The sequence below is a fragment of the Streptopelia decaocto genome (assembly GCF_964273445.1).
Source record: "Streptopelia decaocto genome assembly, chromosome: 4".
NCBI classification, from domain to species: domain Eukaryota; kingdom Metazoa; phylum Chordata; class Aves; order Columbiformes; family Columbidae; genus Streptopelia; species Streptopelia decaocto.
Genome location: NC_138658.1, coordinates 48,386,671 through 48,407,232, shown reverse-complemented (window position 1 = coordinate 48,407,232; position 20,562 = coordinate 48,386,671). Strand labels below are relative to the sequence as shown.

The 20,562-nt window shown below is 36.6% G+C and overlaps 1 protein-coding gene across 2 annotated transcripts in view; it reads right to left on the bottom strand.

The window, feature by feature from the left end:
- The window catches only part of DLC1 (DLC1 Rho GTPase activating protein), a 220,144-nt gene that overhangs the window by 186,348 nt on the left and 13,234 nt on the right, over positions 1 to 20,562 (bottom strand). Inside the window, exon 2 of one of the 2 annotated variants that reach the window (XM_082051724.1) lies at positions 18,506 to 19,670. In XM_082051724.1, the coding sequence (XP_081907850.1) occupies positions 18,506 to 19,558 (1,053 nt within the window). In that variant the 5' untranslated portion in view covers positions 19,559 to 19,670. The remainder of the gene's footprint in view (positions 1 to 18,505; positions 19,671 to 20,562) is intronic. The other variant, XM_082051725.1, reaches the window with a different exon arrangement.

Below are 20,562 nucleotides of genomic sequence, written 5' to 3'. Positions count from 1 at the left end.
ATTTCTCAATTCGAAGAACAGAACATTTAGAATCTTAAAGTATTTTTTACTGTATAAAAATTTAATTTTAAAATAAATATTACTATTCCAATATAATATAAACTACAGCTCTATTGTTATTTGAGTTGAATCCTGGTTCCTCTGACTCATATCAACATGACACAAAAATGTCAATATGTCTTTTCCACTAAGTCAGTTTGTTTATTAACATGAGCAAAATACCATTTAGCTTTTCTCCATCAAAAAGATGAAATAAGAGAGCTTACTCTCAGGCCCAGAGAATTAGATGACCATAGGTGAAATCTGAAGCCTTTTGAAACAACTGAGAGTTTGCTAGCGACAAACTAGGGTTTCACCAAACTGACTTGGATCCATCTGCTATGTTTATCATCCAGTGCGACCATGCCCAAGAGAGGCCTTTTCATTCTGAGAGTTTCTTTTTCTCTTGTCCAGAGTTCAGTCACCTGTTTTGAAAGACTGGTTCTGACTCCATTTATGCTAAATTCTCTTGCTGCCACAAACATTTATGTTTAGGAAGAAAAATATCTCTAAACATGCAATCAAATTCAATAGTACATACCCTCAAAAAAGACCGAGCTTTTGTGCAACTTCTGAAGAGAGATGAATAGAGAGCTGAAAGGAATACTTGCTTAAGGCCAACAGGAAGCCCTGGCAGCCAAGAGGGCCAACTGGGGGTGCATCAAGCCCAGCATTGCCATCCGGGTGAGGGAGGTGATTGTCCCGCTCTGCTCTGCACTGGTGCAGCCTCACCTGGAGCACTGTGTGCAGTCCTGGGTGCCACGGGATAAAAAAGATATAAAGCTACTAGAAAGTGTCCAGAAGAGAGCTACGAAGCTGGTGAAGAGTTTAGAGAGGAAGCCGTATGAGGAGCAGCTGAAGTCACTTGGTTTGTTCAGCCTGGAGAAGAGGAGACTAAGGGGAGACCTCATCGTGGGAGGAGAAAGGGCAGGTGCTGAACTCTTCTCCATGGTGACCAATGACAGAACCCAAGGGAATGGCAGGAAGATGTACCAGGGGAGGTTTATGTTGGACATTAGGAAAAGGCTCTTCACCCAGAGGGTAGTGGAGCCCTGGAACAGGCTCCCCAGGGAGGTGTCATGTCCCCAAGCCTGTCAGTGTTCAAGAGATTGGACAATGGCCTCAGACGTATGGTATGAATTGTGGGGTTGTCATATGCAAGGACAGGAGTTGGACTCAGTTATCCTTGTGGGTCCCTTCCAACTCAGGACATCCTATGATTCTATCATTCTAAGGAGAAGAATGACAGAAAAAGGCATTGGGAAAAGAGTCACCTAGTTTATCTAGCTGCTGTATGGAGACCTCAGAGAGAAAGGAAGCACATGCAAATGAGTAAGAGCACACCTACAATTCATTTCATATGGGACTGTGAAGTATCAAAATTTCGTCAGATTTTAAAAATATGTGTGCTGCAAAAATGGGATACTTGCCCTCACTGGGAACAAACTATGAGTTTTAATAGAGAAAGGAAGAGAGTGTAACAAGCAGAAGCAACACTGCAGCACTGACAGTCATTTTTTGAGACTCCTGAGGAACTTCTATCTATGTATCTCAGGTAATTGTACAGCTCTTATTAATACAACATTTCAGTGCACCTTTAATACGGTTAACCTCACAATACACATGACAAAGGAAAACAACACTAACTCAGTTTTTAGGATGTGAAAATGCTAGGCAGGATAAGCATTTTTCCCAAGGCTAAAGCAGGACTTGACCTAAGCAAGAGTGCTGGCCACTGGGCTAAGTTCTCCTCTGTTATTAACCCTGCTTCTCTGATCCATCCCTGGAGTGGTAACATTTGGAAGTGTATTTAACGTTCTGGTTAGTGAGGTAATGACTGTGTTTTCTCTGACTGTGTCTGTTGAACGATGTTTCATTACTGATTCTCAAGTTTCAGGCTCAGTTCTGACAGTGTAATCAAACTGGAAAAAATGTAAATCAGAGTTTTCTTGATATTTATTGAATGCATGCACTTTCTCGCTACATTTAACAAGAGGATTTTTTTTTTTTAACATTCTTCCCCCACCTCCCTTCATCTCCAGAGATTTTCAAAGCAGCTCTGTGTAGCTTTATCAGATTTTTTTCTCCTTTTCCTCTCTGAGACAGGAAGCTGAGGGTTTTGACCTCCACTGGATCTTTCCCAGTGTCAGGAGGTGGTCTGTTCAAAAGGATTCCATGACACTGATCTCTTCCTGATTTATCAGATAGCTAGGTCAATAAATAAGGTCTCTACGCTTTTTTTCCACAGCTGTAAAATAACCAATGGACTCCTCTGAGAGCTAATTATCAAATCTACTGAGTTTTTCTTTCAAGGAATAAGCATTATCTTTCTGGTTAGTAAATTCCACAGCAGCATAATTTAGCAAAGATTTAGCAAAAACTGCCTGATTTTAGGGGCTCTGGCTCACATGAAGCAGTTCAGTTAAGTGAAATGTTAACACTGGAGACCTGTTTCTTCTTTATAAATTTTTCTCTGTCCTTCTATCAGTATATTTTCTAACAGTCATGAAACTCTTTTGCTTCTTATAAAAAGATTATAGAAAAATTGTCATGTCCAATGAACTCACTTAGTGAAAAAGAATAGGATTCTTCTGTGTGGATAGTGAGGGTACAGCAGTAAGTGATAAATGAGCACTGTTCCAGAATTGTCTTTTTTTCTTCCTGTAGCCTCCTCACCAATACACCCAGACTTTGTGCTGTTATTTTCTCTACATACAACTGGCTGTATCCTCTCCTAGGTGAGGTGGTCCATTTCACATTAGATACAACCTAGCTGAAATTTCTCCATCACTAGTAAGAGAGCACCTTTTCTGACACTCAGTGAAACCATGGAAATGTGAAAAGCTCCAACAACTGCCAAGGCAACTCTCTTTCAACATCTGGCAGAAGTAATCAGAACACTCCTGAAAGGTCATATGCCCCAATCTGAACTAATCTACTCCTATTTTATTCCACAGGAAACCTTTAAGTAAAAAGCATAATTAAATGGTTATTTATTAACAGATTTCACTGATAGTTCAAAATTTCTGGCTACCAAAGGTCAGTCAATAGGCTTAAGCTTGCAAAAATCATTGGGACACAGCCAAACTCTTTTTATAATGTCTTTCTCTTAGTTTATGTACATTATTTCAACTGGGATATTCCTTTTAAAAGTTACATATTTAATATGATTCCATCCATACCAAAAATATTCATCATAATAAAATATTCATTTTTGCTGCATGCTATACGCTCAAGATTTAATGAAGTATTAGAATTCAAGGAACTCCCAAGACATAACACCAGCTCTGCCTTTGATTGAGAATAAATAAGAAGACTTGTCTGCTTTGATTTATTAATGCTTGCACTGATATTATCATCAGTAACTCTTCTCTCAATCTGCTAATTTCAATTAGATTCTCTAAAAAACAACTCAAAAAGGTAGGGTGTTTTCTGGAAATTATGTGATAAATATTATATATTGTTTTTAACAAAAACCTTCTACAATGAATATTTCTGGAAATTCTTATTCTGCCTTTTAAAACACAAAACACAGATGGAGATTGTTTCTACAGGACAAACCTAACTAGAACAAATGAATGCTTATCTTATTTCCCTACAGATCATGTGAAATGGTATAATCAAAAAGCAACTGTTCGACATGCTGCCAAAAATGATTGAAACTACTGCTACATAATACATATACATACTAGATGGAGGCTCTCAGACAAAGGTAGATTTTATGCATTGGTCATGCTAAAGAAGACAAATCTCACTATTTGTCATGGAGTAATGAGAACCACTCAGGCACAGAACGACCAAGAGTGTAATCAAATAGATGCCATAGATTTCTCTTAACACTGAGCCTCCTTATGCATTACTGGGTTAAGCCACAGTCCACATTTGCTGTGCCTGCTGATATTGTGGCCTGGGTGCAAATCCCAGTAGGTGTTAAATAAGAGAGAGAATCCAAATCAGACAGAGGGCCAAATCCAAAATACCCAGTGTAAACTATACTTACACAATCCTTTGCACAACAGAGGTTTTTTTTCCCCTATCTGTATAGAATTACATTTCAAATGGAATCTAAGCACTGTATACCAGTGAATCAAATGTATAGGCTTCACAATAAACAAAGAATGAGTCTTAAAATAAACTGTAGACAAACATTTCCTTTGCATTTTTGATTTTAAAAATACTCACCTCAAACTGCCTTGGGATGACTAGGAGAGAGAAACGATTTCTAGCTGCTGAATTTCTCTTTTGTCTTGAAGGATCTGGGGTAATAGCAGGGGTAAAACCTTGTCTATTTTAAGCTCCCTCAACACTTGGTGTTTAATAATCCCACAAGCCATGTTTGGTGAAAATGTATGCTAAGAGGGAACAAATCAGCTATTTCTGTTTCAGTCTGCTTGTACACTTTCTACTCCCCCTGTATGGACTAACCTTACCTTCTAGGTCACAATTCTGCCCTTATCGAAGACTGAAGCTAATACTAATATCAATGGTGGGGAAATTATTTGCTTTGCTAAAGGGTTTTAATATCAAGGGACTACAGAAGGGAAACAAAGAGTTCCCTGATACTACAGGCAGTAGTTCAGAGAAGCAAAAGAAAGCTAATTATGTCAGACACAAAAAAAATCCCTCTTATACAAGACATAACCTCTATTTCTATTTCAAACACATACGAAGAGCGTTTTAGTGCTTATACAGAGTAATAGTTGTTATTTCCTCATTCATCACTTATTCAGACTGACTTTGGTTATGTTTATATTACGTTCGCTGTCTAGATCCCCGGTGGTATATAGTTTTGTTTTCAAAGAAGTTTTATGTTGAAGCGGAACAGGACACTGACTTGTAAAATGTTGGGAAATGCACATCAGGAGGATGCTTCCACAGAGAGCTGAACAGCTGGCCAACAGGATGAACACATTACCACAAGACGACTGGGAACTAATGACAGAACTAGAAAGAAGAAGGGGAAGGATACTCTTCACTAGTTTTACATTTGATCTGATATATTTCAGACAGCTGAAACAAAAACTATAAAAATCTCAAGAGACTGCTTCGTTTGTTTAGGGGCTAAATTTTAACCTCAAGTCAGAAACCCACATTCTTCTACCATGGAATATTTCTCAAATTCACCTAAAAGGAAACTGTAATGTACTGATCCCTTTTATAAATCTGTCTTCAGAAAACTTGTTGATAATGTTGTTCAGTTATAACAGTTATGTATCTTGCAGCCTGCTTGGTTGGGGTAGAGGGCAGTCGAACGTCTTCACATTACAAATGGAGGAAGTGCACAATACTATGACTACATCTGATACCTAGTTTTTCAATTCATACCTCTTGCACTATGCAGATATGAATCTGCTACCCTCTGACATCCTTTTTTCCTTCCTTATATCTGAAAAATTTTTCCTGGCTATTTGCAATCCTGAAATACAGTTTTTATTTGTGAAGTACTGCATTAGCATCTATCAAATCAGCCATGCAGCTATCAAATCAGGAAATCCACACTGAATCTCGCTATCTCACATCTTTCACCATGTCACTTATCATGCTTTATATTACATCAATCAGCAAACTCACTTCAAAAGCATGGTCCTGGCCCAAACTAAAACACTACAGCGCATACGTGCCTCAACCCACTAGCACAAACCTAACTAAAAACAATGGGAAAAACTTCTGCTTCTTTGGGACCTGCAACTCACATTTTAGGATATTTGTTGTTGAATAACCCATATAGTTGCATGTTGAAAATATAAACTCTAATTTCCTCATTTTAGCAATGAGAAAGATTATAGAATGGTTTAAAAATCACACCTGCTCATTTTCACAGCCACATGATTTTTCTCAAATATAAAATAGCTTACCTTACCATGTGCAGTCAAATAAAAAAATTGTACAAAAGTCCAAAAATAGACAGAATGCAATTTAAAATACATATCAGAATTGCCAGATTAAAGGGTTCAGTAATACCTGTAGTTAAAACAATATCGCATCTCATACAGTTTTACTAGTTCAAAGACTCAGAATTACAAATACAAAAGCATCTGTGATAGGCCTATATAGGACAAGCCCCTTCAACAAAAAATAATGAACACTGAGGCAGATAAAAATAGCTAAGGCAGAAAAAAAAAATGCAAATATAATAAGAATGGTGGTGGTGGGTTTATTATTAGTTTTTTATTCTTTAAGGAAATCAGACTGTAGGATTTCAAATATGAAGCTTTCGACACCTGCCTTTTACACCAAACTCATCACTCACACAAGTATTATTTTGGTAGTTGGCATCAAAAGACATTTAAGCATCAAATAAGAATCAGTCCCCATGGTTCTTGAGGATGCTCCACATGCATAAAAGGACAAGTAGAATGTACCCACAGAAGACAGGAAAGAAAAAAAACCCCAACAACCAGCAACTGCAAACAAAAGTTAAGTTTATGTACCCTGACATCTCTTCCTGAAATCCTTTCTCTTTTCTCTTTCCCAGGAATTGTTTGTATTGGTTTCTGGCCTGTGTATTCACACCAGTACTGAGGAGTGACATGCAGAGTTACGAACAGACAGGTTGCTTCAAATTTTAAAGCACCAGTTACTTCAAGATTCAGCAGTTACTTCCAGTATTCAGCTTTTTTGAAACAAAACAAAAAACTTTTTTCTCCCCTTGTAGTTGCAATACATCTGTACTGAATCAAAAATAAATTCATTTTTCAGGTGACTATTTTTTGATCAGAAGTCAGTACTGTAACAGTAATTAAAACAACTATAATGTTAGTTAAAACAAGCACATATTTTAAGCCTCTGGGTCTGTAAACTCCTCTTTTCCCTCCCCCAGGTGACACACTTTAGCAACAGCAAGGTGACATCATTAGAGGTCACAACTAGAACTTCGGAGTTTGACAGATGGGCTATAATTGAGCTACTCCCCTTTGGAGAACACAAAAAATTTCATAAGTTTTCACAACAGCACTCTCTTAAAGCAGAGGTCAGTGGAAAGCATAGGGACGGAAAATCTGTTTCTATTTCAGTTGTGTATCTGGTAAGATGGAAAATTTTTCAAGTCTACACAGATGGTAAATAAATTTCTGCTACATGAGGCAGTTCCTGGAATAAAGAAATTTTCTCAAATAACAAGTGCCAAATTTTTTTTCAGAAAGACTTATTTTTAACTTTCCCAGGGACTTGTTGAGAGAGCTGGAGAAGTGTCCTTTCACCTTCAGAATCCTGGTCTAACTCCAGAAATAGCCTCTAATGTCGTTCTCAGCATAGACGAGTTTTCTTTACACTTTAAAAGACATTTCAAAGCAAAGATCAAAGCTCCACAATTATATTTTGCTGCTGGTAAACACTCCCTCTGAACATAGTGGCTAGAAAATAAGACATTTCTATTTAAACCCTCAGACAATCATCAATGACTAACAGTGCTGACATTTAAACTGTCATTATTATGCTTCATGAGGCAATGCTGTTGACACTAGAGAGCTTGTCCGGCATGAGTTGTGTGTAATGGAGAGGACTGAGAGAGAAGCCCAGAATCAGGGATGAAGTCACTGCAGACCATACTTGCTAAGGAAGCCATGAAAAAGACACAGAACAGCTATTTTTTTGTCAGATAGTTTCATAAATGAATTTGAGTAGAGATTTTATGCAACTGTAGAAATGAGTGCTGGGTGAGGAGACTAGGAACTATCATCACCATGACAAAAACAGCTCTTGAGGGTGTTTGGGACAGCTCTCTCCCTCACACCAAAGTGCAATAGGACTCGTGGAAGCTGTTCACTCTTTTCTGCAACAACTGCATATTCCCTTCCTAACCTGTGATTGCACGGCTCTGCTTGGCTGCTGCCTGGAGCCTGAAATCAAACCCTGTGAAATGATGATGCTTGCAAGGAATAAAACACACAGTATTCTCGTGTCACTGAATGATCGTTCCCTTATACATGCATAAGCTCCAAAAGGCTAAACAGTTTAATAAAACCACACTACACTTAGTATATTAAACAAGAAAAAAATATCAAAACATTTCCAAAGATGCAGGAGTGAGGGCAAAGAATTAGCGATCTTAACATGCTGATTAGAAGAGTATGGGTAGGATGAAGTAGGATTTTCTTGTGTAACAGAGACCATGGATGACCCAGAAAAAAAAAAAATCAATTTACATTCTAATCTGAGGCTTTTGTTACTATTTCCAAGAGAGGAAAATTCAGGAAGATATGTATTTCTTCTGAATCTGATGAAAGCTGATTTCTCCACAGTCATAACTATTCATAGGCTTCAGTCTGCAAAAACACGATCAATTGATTTAAGACATATATTGCAAAAGAACCGACAGTAAGAGTTACAAACAATTCATGAAGCTTTTAGTGAAGTCATATTGTGAAATGTGCTAAATTACAAGTCCTGCGGAATATGTACCCTCAAGAATATTAACCAAGGTACAGATAGGGAGGAATTTATCCTTAAATTATCTCTGACTGTCACTAGCAATATTGGAGGAAGGCTTGGAAACAGACAAACGGATCAACCGGGAGTCGTTTTCATGAGCTGAGAAAGCTTTGTGCAATTGAGAATTGAATGATCACTACATGGAAAATAAATGAACTTCCACATACTTATTTTCTAATCTTATCCCACTTAAAAGCCATCCTCAATATCCCTGTCTTTTTTGTCCTATTTCTTCTCATATTCACTCTCTGGCTATTTCTCTTCCTATAAGTGTAAAGCCTAAACAAGATAATGCTCATCTACCACATCATTTTATCATCTTTCAAGCAGTAAAGAATATCTGTAAACAGGTGAGTTTACTGTGCTGGAATAATTTCAACAGATGTAGTGAGGTGTGATGTACACATACAGTCACTACTAAATTTGTGTGAGACAAATACAGCTTGGCATTTATCAGAAGAAAAGTGTAGTGTTTCAGAAAATCTGGAGGTAGGAAAGTAGAAGTTTAGTTTACATTCCCAAATTTTTGCTTTTTCATTTTCAATGTACTAAAGATGTCAGCTTTTAAAATATTTCGAAGCTAAGGTTACATGCAGCACAAGCCACTAGCTTTAGCACTGCTGATTTTTTTTCATGTATTTTATGCCTTCATATCAAACAGCCATGAATCACATACCAGTGATTATTAGTGCATGCAAACTGTCTTCTTTAAAAAGGTTGAGGATACCACCCAAAAGATTAAAATAGGTAGTACAAGAAGAGAATCAGCTCCTTAAAGAATTTTTTTAGATCAATGTATTAGATGATACATTTTACACTAGAGCAAAACTGTCGAAATGAATAAGACACTCAGGGTATTGAAATAGAAACCTTTGTTTAATTGAACCTGCTGTGTGGAAAAATATTTGGGAAGAGGGCATCTTACAGGAAGAGATAAATAAACTTCCATTTAACAGAAATATTTTACATATTGCATTTGTTATTCTAGCTTTTATGTAAGGTGAGACTCCAAAAACAATGTGAAACTTAAGATATGAAAGTTATTGCTCTAATATGGCACATTATTGAAGGACACCCTCATGTTACAGTGAGCCAATTTTTCCTTAACGCAGCATGCATAAGCCAAGTTCCTTGTGTTCCATTGTTGTAAAAGCATTAGACATCAGCTGTCACAGAGTTATGAAGGAGAGCGAGGATCTGGTTTACGTTTGCAATACAGTCACCCCAGCACACACAGACATGTGTGTGTATATATATATATGTATATATATGTGTGTAATGAAGCTGTATTACTGCCTGGATTTTTTTCATAGGAGGAAGAATATCCCTCTAAATTTGAATTCATAACCATTTTAGGCCATATCCTCTGGAGCCTGGAATAGTTTTTGGCAGCAGAAACAGTATTGTTTCATTTTGTAAAGCAATATTCAATACATCCTATCTGTAGCATAGACCCCGTTGTCTCCACAAACCTTTAACATTGCCATTTAGAGAGAGCAGTAGAAGGACACAAGCATGAGCAACACAGTTTTAGGTACCTTTACATCATACGTATTACCGTGGCAAAAAGCAAGAAAACAAACCAACCAACCCACAAACAAAAAACACCAAAAAAACAATGACAGAAAATGCTTTGCAGATGGCTCCTACTGGTCTGCAGTTCGGCCCACAGGTTATTCTCTTTGCTTGCCTGCTTTTAACTACTGCATGGGGACTGCTCAGATACCTGTGGACTTCCCCAACATCCTGCTATTATACTACAGCCAAATAGTTCACAACAGGAGTAGCAAAGAACTTGCTGTAAAGCCTCAGCCTCCAGAGCTGGTCAAGGTGGCTTGTTCTTCTGTGCCTCCTCCTCAGACACAGCACCACTAACAGAAAAATTTTTGCTTTCAGCACAGGTCATGTCTGCAGTAGAGGGTTGTGCTGAAAAAGCTGCTCTGCCATAGCTATGGCTCTTTCAAAGGCTCTTTAATATAGGCAGGAACGCTTTAATACTGACTTCCCAGGTTACTGCTGTATTCAGCATTTTTTGATGGAGGCTGTATCTCTGTGTACCTCTCAGATATCTCTGTTTTCACTTGATTCCTAATTCAAAGTGAACATTATGCTCGTGAAAGAGCCAGATGAACAGTTCTAAGCAGCAAAATCCTTTTTTAAAATTTTTCTTTAACCAATGGAAAAGTGTGTTGTGGATAGTGATGTCATGTAATCCAGAAGGTTTTGCTGAAGTGTTTTAATTCTGCTTCCCATTTGCTAAACTGCTAAATTTGTTTTGTGCCTACTATGCCCATTCATTCCCTCAAAAATGTGGTATTAATTACAAATCTAGTGTCATTTTAGGAAGTGGTCATCTGTCCATTAAATAAGACCTACAACAGAGAATTTATAGACTACAAACAGCAAATAATCAGCCCTTACAAATCAGAACTTTTAAAAGATTAATTTTTAAAATAAACGTTTTAAAAGTTTTCTTCCAGACAAGTATTGCAAACCTGCACAAAATTAGAAATTTCTGAGTATAAACTGCATGAAACTAAAGCTCTTTACGCTGGTTCCTGGAAGCGTGTAATATTGCTTTGGTGAAGTGATAGTGCGTGACTATGAACCGTGTATAAATACAAATACTTTCATGACCATTTTAGGTAGCTGAACTCCAACTATTGCACTTGATGTGCAACAGTCTCTTGGTTTGCAGTCTAGACAACGCTGGCAGCCTTTAAAATTTATTGCTGAACACTGTCACAAATATGTGTCAAAGTAAAATTTGCATAAAGGTTATACTGTAATGGCCTGGCAATCATCCCATCCTGTTCTGAGCTTGTTTTAAATACTTTTCAGATTGTTTGAAATACATCATACTTCAGTCCAAACACAAAGGAAGTCTGTGGGAAAGCATTCTTTAGCTTCCCAGATGGAGAAAATATTTATGATACATATTTTTGTAAGAGCAACAGAGAAAATTCATGGTCATGTAACCACAATAATAAGAGTGCTTTATGACCACGACTTTCTACTAATTACCATAGATAATATGCATAATTTTAAAAACTTAGATCTGTTTTAGTCCATTTGTGTTTTTGAACCATGTCCTCATTATTAAATACTAGATTTAGGAGGCAAGTTTTCAATGCAGAAAAGAGAAACAAATATTCATGACAGCCAAGAAGGTTTCAATATTTTTTTAAAGAAATCATACTATTTGTTTTGCTTTACTTGCAGCTCTTGCCAGATTCTTCCCAATGCCTACAAAATCATGACCATGTAATAGCAATGTGCAAATGCAGCAAATTCTTTGTGGTGAAGCAACTGTGGAGCTCAGTAATAGTTGCCCACAGTACTAATACTACAGACTGTAGCTCTGAGATATGAGTAGCAATTAACCTTTCAAAAAGCTGTTGTGGATTTTGATGGTGTTCATATTCACATTATGAGCTTGGAAAAACAGACCCACGCTATTTTCTAAAACCTTTAGAAAGTTTGCAAAACTTTGAAAAACCTCTAGTAAGCCTGAAAATTACAGGAGATGCAGAAATGGAACAAAAGTAAATCCAAATTCCATGCATGATAAAATAGATTTCCACTGTTTGAATGATCATCTTTAAAAATAGATTATCTGCATTTGCCATTTCCTTCACAAAACTAAGAAAAAACATTCCCTACATGCTAAGATTATGTTATTCATGTCTGTTTATGAAAACAAAACTGTTCTGGCACAAGTGCAGGTCAGAATTTTACAGGAAATATAGTAAGAGAACCATACAATTTGAAAGTAATTTTGACATGGTAGTGCTTCTATAGTAACTGGCTTCTGTAGCCTCTAAGGTTACAAATTATTATAACACCCAAGTTCAGTGAAGTACTTAAACATACTCTAAGAACACAGTAGTTTCACTGACATCCATGAATGCTTTTTTAGTGTCTGGATTTTAGCAGTGAAGCCTTGGTCTCCCATGACGACAATGAAGCAGTGAAGCCTTGGTCTTCTGCAGCCTTCCAAACAATACAAACAATATTCATTGTTGTCCACATTTTCAGGATTTCTAACAATCATCATAATCTGAGAATGTAGATTTTTTTTTTTTGTGGTTGTTGGATTTTCTACTAGAATATTGGCAAGATGATTACCTTTAAATAGTACTCAATGGGAAAACATGAACTGTGCAAAATGAATGCATTTATGCATCAAATTTTGCAAAAGTGCAATTAAAGATAATTGACTTAGAAAACCACCAACTTTTAGAAGTGTCATCTACCTCTGACTGACACATATTTGCAGACTGCATCTCAGAAAAAAAAAGTAAATTCAATTCCCTATAATGAAATCACGATATAGCAAAGTGTACGTTTCCATTTTTAAGTTTTCTTGTATATTGCTCTTGTTTTTATTTGTACTTTTCTGTGCTTGTCTTTTCAATGCTGACTTTTCTGAGTTATTGTTACAATGCAACACTAACAAGTACATGTCACTGACAAGCCTCCATGTACCTACATGTTACTAGTTATGTAGTAATAGTTTAGAGTGGATCCCTACTAAAGCCGCTTCTATTTTAAAAAAATACAGTTTAAAAGATTTAAAAGCTAAATTAAAATTGGTATTAAAAATAGTTAATAATTAAATTATCCCCATTCAATTAAGACAGAATTGAGGTAAAGGGGGATAAAGACTTCAGAAAGACATACTTGTGACAGGTCTGGAAACTTGATCTCTGGTATTTTAACAGCAATTTAAAAAACATCTAAAATATTGGATACTATTGTTCACAACAAAAATTACATTTTAAATAAGAATCTAATGCTAATAAGTGAGGGCTCAGTTGAAAAGGATTATGCAGTCTGAATAGCAGAGATGGCAGGGAAAAAGTGGTAAGAAAACCATTTCAGTATAATAGGTAGCTCTTATGACTTTTTTTTGGAAGCTTTCCTACTATCTCTTCCAGGTACATTACTGGGAGGACTAAGCCAACAGAAAAGGCTCCATTGGCTTCCTGTGGAGTAAGTTTACAGGATGATAGAAGCAGACACTCCTGGAAGAAACTAACTTCCTAACTCAACATAAGTAGCATAGTCTTAGCCTTATAAAACATAATTTATTATAGATTGTAACAGAAGAGAGTCAGGCTTCACATCTCATGGGCAAGCATAATACTCGAAAAGCAAATAGGGATGGAAAGGCTCAAATTCAACTATGCATTTTTTTCACTTTCTCATATTAATATAATTACAATTGATGAAATAATGAAACAAACGTTATTGCAACAGTACAGAAAATGCAAAATGCAAACCCACACTTAAAAAACTCACAGCTTTTATGTGGGGAAATCCACTGCAATAAAGACCTATATCACCCCAGGTAACCTTCTACCTGGATTTCTTTCTATGTTTACCGTCATCCTTCTGAATAACCTTAAATTAATTTGCATCTCATTGACACTGGCTGCTACTGTCATGTTGCTTAAGTATCATTTGCAAACCACAAATCATTTACTCTAGAAATATGGATTAACATGTGGCAATAATAGTGAGCATTGGGAAATAGCCCTGACTACTATACTCTTTGGTCTTGTAGGAATGACTTTAAGATGACATCAACTGTTAGAAACTGGAAAGATTCTAAGAAGGCCACCATAAAGGATTGCAAGTAGTAAATATTTAAAGCAAAAATATCATAAAATAGATGAGTAATTTGCACACCAATATGTTTGTTTACTTCATTCTTGTTTTTCAGTGAGACATAAGCAAAATGTTTTAACAAGACTGAAAAGTAGTCTGGGATTACCCATTAAGAGAAACTGATACAAGTTCATCACATATAATCCAATTAGTTTGGTACCCAAATTAGCCCTTCCTGAAGCAGTATTCTAGGGTATACCTTTTCTTGGAAGGAATGCAGCTGACGTAACAAAGTTCAAATCACTAGGCAAAATACATCAATTATATTTCCTGAGACCAATAATTATGTATCAATTTCTTATTTCATTGTAATTTGTACAGTAAATTTAACAGTACTTTATCATCTCTAATCTTGTAGAATTTATTAATAATTTTAATCAAAAATCTCTGTAGAAAACCAGAAATTTTACTTTGGAAGAGAACTCCAAAAGTTTCAGAATTAATATTCAACTTAGATAAGCAACCAGAACTTCAAATGCTGATCCAAAGTTTGTCTGAATTATTTTGAACTTGATTTCTAAGTCCAGGAGAGTTTATTTTTGGAAGATTTACTCCAAAGCACTTTCTACGGACTTCTCAAAAAATTACTGTGACAACAGCCTCTCTCCAGTGACTGAGCAGCTCTAGAACCTGTTTCTTACACAAGTTAATGAAAATAACAACAATATTAGGCATTGCAAAGGAAAATTGCTTTGAGATGTCTGAGAAATCAGTGTGTAATAATTAAATATTCTCCTTTGTTGGTATTCTCTTAACAATCAATACTCTTCTGATTTTGTATTATATTGTCCTCCAAAAGCTCTATTGCATTATACATGTGAACTTAGACATGATTTGGGTTGCCCCAAGCATTACAAATTGCTCATTAGTTCTAAAGATTATTCCACTCTTTGAAATTCAAAATGTATAATTCTTAAGTGAAGTGACTATTTAAAAATCAAAAATTCATTTAACTAGGAAAGCATACAGGAGAGTCTGTTTGGTGTAGCCACATATAGTTAATCACTTATGGTCCTGCTACTCTAAACCATTAATAACCATCAGCTTCATGTTCTGGATAAACTGAACTGATTATCAGTCAACACAAACAGGAAAGCTTGATTACTATGGAATCTTTCTATTAGACTTAACATCATTAACTTCTTACAATTAAATCCAGGTGTTTCTTATTTCCAAGACTTAGGAAGTCTTTCTGGGAAAACAAAGGAAAAGAGGATGCTGTGCATCAACCATCTGAACCCTGGTGACTTTGAGGGAGCCAAGAATGCTGTAACAGCTGGACCTGTTTGCAAAAAATATCTTCAGTGTCAGTACATCCATCATGTCTAAAGCAATTTACTGAAATGGAGCTAGTGCTGGTCAAAGATGCTAAACTTTAAGCCCTTAAGCCCTCAAACCTGCATTCATCTGTAGAACAAGCACAACAGATCCACACTGTCTCACCTCAGCTTCAGTCTGAATACAGCAGATCTAAAGATAAGAGGGGAGGTCATGCTCTGTTGCCACAATTAAAAGCAGTTTAAAATATGTTAACGAGGAACAGGTTTTCAGAAGAATTTAGTGCCAGCATGAGCAGAATCATGTCTCCTCAAAGGTCCCAAGATCTTAACTGTCATGGAAGTATCTGAAGTTCAGCACCTTTCTGTGATCCCCTGAGGTGCCACCTTAAGGTTTGAGTGCCCAGGCACCTTTAGCAATTCATCTCCATGTGCCTTTCCCCATATTCTGACCTCTGTGAGCACGTATTTATGTGTAACTGTAATTGACACTAAGCATTAATCAGACAGTGGTGTGTTTTAGGCCTTAACTGCACTGTTTGAACTGCTGACCTTGAGAGAAAAGGTTTTATATACCATTTCCAATCCCTTAAGTCTTCCTGTCACTGCAAAGCAAATAGTTTTATGGATGGATTCAGTTTCAAGTCTGTTGTTTTTCTAATGTTTGGTTAAAATTACAAAAGTGGCTTTCAGGGAAAGTTTGTAAACATAGGCACATTTTTCATTAGAGATTATTACCAACACAGAGAGGCTTTTGTAAAATAGCGTACAATTAGAGATACGTGATAAAATCCTGGACACAGGAACCCTGTCTTTAGAAGTGTCCTGAGAACTTAGAGATAAATAATACCAGAAGCAACAGCAGATAATATCTTTTTCCCTTTTGCCAAACGTTTTACAGTTGTTGCTAAAGACTTCTTTAACCAAAGTGGTACAAGGTCACTCCTTCAGATCTACAGATTCCATCCCCTTTTGCAGTGCACACAGCTTAGCCCTGGCTGCGGCCACGTAACCCTCAACCTTCTTGAAGCCCCTCCTTATTTTGCTCCTTTCTATGCTCATGTCCTTTCTTAGTTTTCCTCACCATTAGTCTCGCTGGAATTTTTATATTCTGTCTTTTAAAATATTTAATGGCACAAACACGAATCACAAAAATATTCTCAAATATAATTCTCACAAGTGTACTTTTAAAGGATGAGTACATTACCTCAAAACAAGACACAAAGAGATACATGGAAACTACCCTGTTTCCCTGAAAATAAGTCAGGGGCTTATATTAATCTTTGCTCCAACACTTATTACTTTTTTACATGGATAGTTGTCTGAACACTATTTAAAGTGACTTTTTAAATGAACTGTAACTAAGGCTTATTTTTGGAGCAGGGCTTATATTTCAAGCATCCTCAAAAATCCTGAAAAATTATGCCAAGTCTTATTTTTGGGGTAGGTCTTATTTTCAGGGAAACAGGGTAGCAACATCAAAGCTATTAAAAAAATATGGCGTGGTACACTGAAAGGTAATGTGGACAGAGTCACAGCACAGTGACTGTATCTGTACATAATAAAAACAAGTTTTATCTGAATTTTCAGATAGTGATAGGACTTTGAAATTATATTATAACAATGAATCTTTGCTAACCATTTGAAAAGTGTGCATCACTTAACTACTATGCTTACCAAAAAAAAAAAAAAAAAAGACATAAAGACATGCTAAAATAGGGCAGCTGACCATACTGTTATAATAACTAGTTCTCAAATATGATGTTAATCTGGTTATTATTTTAGTTTTACAGTTGGATGCTCTTCTATAGATGGGCAAGTTTAGCATTTCTGTACTGCTAGTCAGGTTTCCATTTCTTAATTGCAACTCAGAGTTGAACAGTTATCACATTAACTGTGATTACATAAATTACCAAAGGAAGACTGGCTCTGAGGGCTTCTGAAACCTTTTGTAAAAGTTACATACGGCTTCCAAGCATATCAGTTGAATGTTAATATTAAGAAAAGTTTTACACAAGAAAGCAATGGGCAGCAGCTCAGGATGCTGTGTTGGCATTTAGTACCTTAGATGTGTGAATTTGTGCTTTAGTGAAACAGCAACTGAGACTCTACAGCTGATGAAGGGAAAAAAAAAATAAAAGAGAGACACACCACCAAAAAAAAACCACCCCAAACCCATAAACCAAACCAAACAAACAACATAAAAACACACAAGTAATAGAAACCAGATTTGAAAAAAGCAGACAAAAGAAGCTGAATGATCTTAAATGAAAAAAGACAGAGAAAGGAGTAACCAATTACAAATTGGTTATTAGCAAGTATAAGCAGCATAGCTTGGAAATCCAGACTTTAAGACGAACTCTGTAGCACCATAGCCAGCACATTTCCTCCCACGAAAGCCAATTGGAATTTTATTACCAGAGAATCTGTCCACTGAAATTTTGTAATGATACTCTTCCTTACTCTGTGTAGGCAGTGAGAGTCTCTGGTTGCTTTAAAATTACAGAACATTGTTTCAAACTCAGTAATACTTTTTTTTTTTTTTTTTTTTTTTTTTTTTTTTTTTTTTCAAGAATATATGCTTGTGGGGCTGAGCTGGAAACCAAAGAACTTCTAAAAAATGGTTCCACTCCTTTTTTCCCTTTGAAAGTTTTGTTGCACCTTTTCCCTGTTCTCTTTTTTCAATAAGGCTTCCAAACCTCTAGACACAATCTGTTTTCTAGGAGGGCTAATGATACCTACTAGCAGAAAGCCAAAAATAAAGCCAACGCCACGGAAGACACTTACTCATTTAGCCTTGAACAGCATATATAACATGTATATAAAAATATATCTATTTAAAATAAAGCGATTATAAGGCACCTCCGAAAATACACAGCTCTACCATTTTCAGACCTTAAAAAGAGCTCATGAAACTCAGTTGTTGTATAGACACATTATTCTCAAAACTGTGAAGAAAAATCTGACAAGTTATTGAAACGAGGCTGAAAAATACATTTTGTCTCCAATCAGTTAGTCATGGAATCATCTTCATAAACTGGGGGAAAACATTAGAAAAATATCTCTGCAGTTTATGAGCATCCTACCTTTCTTTTGCGCAGTTTCACTTGACTGTCCGAATATTCTTGTGTGGTCAAATGATCCCTTACATGTAAACACTGAATGTCTTCTACTGAACTGACATTTGAAAGGCATTTGTTTTCAGGGGCCACTTGAGGTTCTGTGAAACCACATTCAACCAGACCATTTTCCACTGCCAGGATGGAGGAGCAAGGAGAAGATTGCATAAGGCAGTCGCTGGATTCTGCTGCTGAACATAGTCGTCTGTCACTGCTGCTGCATGATTCAGAAGAAATCCCACTCTCTACCACATTACACTCAGACTTTCCAAGCCCGTCTTTAAAAGCATCAGATTTCCGGCGCTGTTGTGCAATTACAGCAGTATGAAGCAGCTGCTTCCCGGGCATAATAATTTCTTTCACATTTGGAGAATTAGAAAGATTTTCTTTCTCTACATCTACTACTTCATTTAAGCCTTCACAATCACAAAGCTCCAGGCTTTGGCCAATACCACAAACATTTTCTTCTTCCATCTCCTTCTTAGGAACTGTGTCACAGCCAGGTTCCTTGCTTGTATCTCCAGTTGTTACAGATGCTTCAGTTGCCTTGTTACCCTCAGTTATTGGTACCATGTGTGTTAAGGAGCCTGCTCCTTTTAAATTCTCCTCTTCATCTTCTGGTTCCCTTTCCACAGCAGGGATATGGTAATTAACACTATCCAGGCTGAGTGCTGAACAATCATCATTGTCATCAGACACATGGACTAGAGTTTCTGTGCTGGCCTCCAGAAAATGTTCGTCATCCTCGTGGTTATCATTTTCATCCACCTCTTTTGAAACATTTCCCAGCTGCTTTGCAGGGAAGCCAATCGGCTCTCCACTATAACAGCACTCTGGAAATGAAGCGCATTTTTCTTTCCGGTCCACACTCAGAACCTCATCTTTTTCCATACTTGTCTGCAAGTTATCAGCTACAAGTCCATGACGACATGCTGTATTATACTCCGCAGACTCCAAAGCCAATCCCATCCACTGGGTCACATGCTCTTCCCAGCTTTTCTTTCTGATTGCTAGAGACATGTCATAACAATTCAGCAGCAGGCTGTAGCATACCTTCCACGGAGGACCAAAGGAGATGTCATGGCTGTTGCTCACTGCTCCAGCAGGAAACAGGGTTTCATCGTTTTAACATCTACAGGAAATAATTAAAAAAAAAAAAAAAAAAAAAAGAGTGAGTTATTGAATCATATCTAAAAAACAAAAACAAAGAAATGACAAACCAACCAAAACAAACAAAAAAACTCCACAAAAACTAAGAAGGAAGGAACAGTTTAAACAACAGTGTAAAAGCAAGATAAGACTGTGGGACCAGAAGGACAGGAATGTGGAAGACGGTTTTGTTTAAAGTTTTAATACTTTTCATACAAAACTTGACAGGACTCATAATTCAATATAACTTTTTTTCTGATTACTCTCCAATATCAAGTAAACAAAAATTATATAAACAGGCACATGGAAAGGCAAGTAGCTCCAGAGCCAACATTTGACAATAAGTCTCTCTTCACCATGTCTGTCATAAGATATTAATTTCCATGGGTATAAATGGCATTATGTCTTATGGTTGTTTTGCATACCAAGTTATTTTGTATTTCTTCATCATGCAGAGATACTCATGGAGTGCAGAATTCTGGCTGTTTCCCAAAGAGTTAGAGTAGAACTTGAGGGTTATGCTAAATTTACCAAAGTTTTAAACCACTTGTCTAATGAGTAGCTTTGGCCTAGTCAGTGGCTCTCATTTTTATTGTTATTGTTTCATGCTTTTTAGGACAAGTTGTAATTACAAGTGTGACATGCAACTCCAGGGAAATCAGCTGTTGTGTAGTAATTAAAAATACAACCCTAAGAAGACTAGTTTAAGGTTTTGATGTATTCCTTATATTAAATACATTCTAAAACCTGAAAAAACAAACAAACTTGGTGAATATATTTGGGATCTACTAATGTAAGGAAAGGAGGAAACCCTTCTTTAGGATGGATCTCTCCAGAAGGGCAGCTTGTGAACCATTGTGGTCAGCCATAACTGT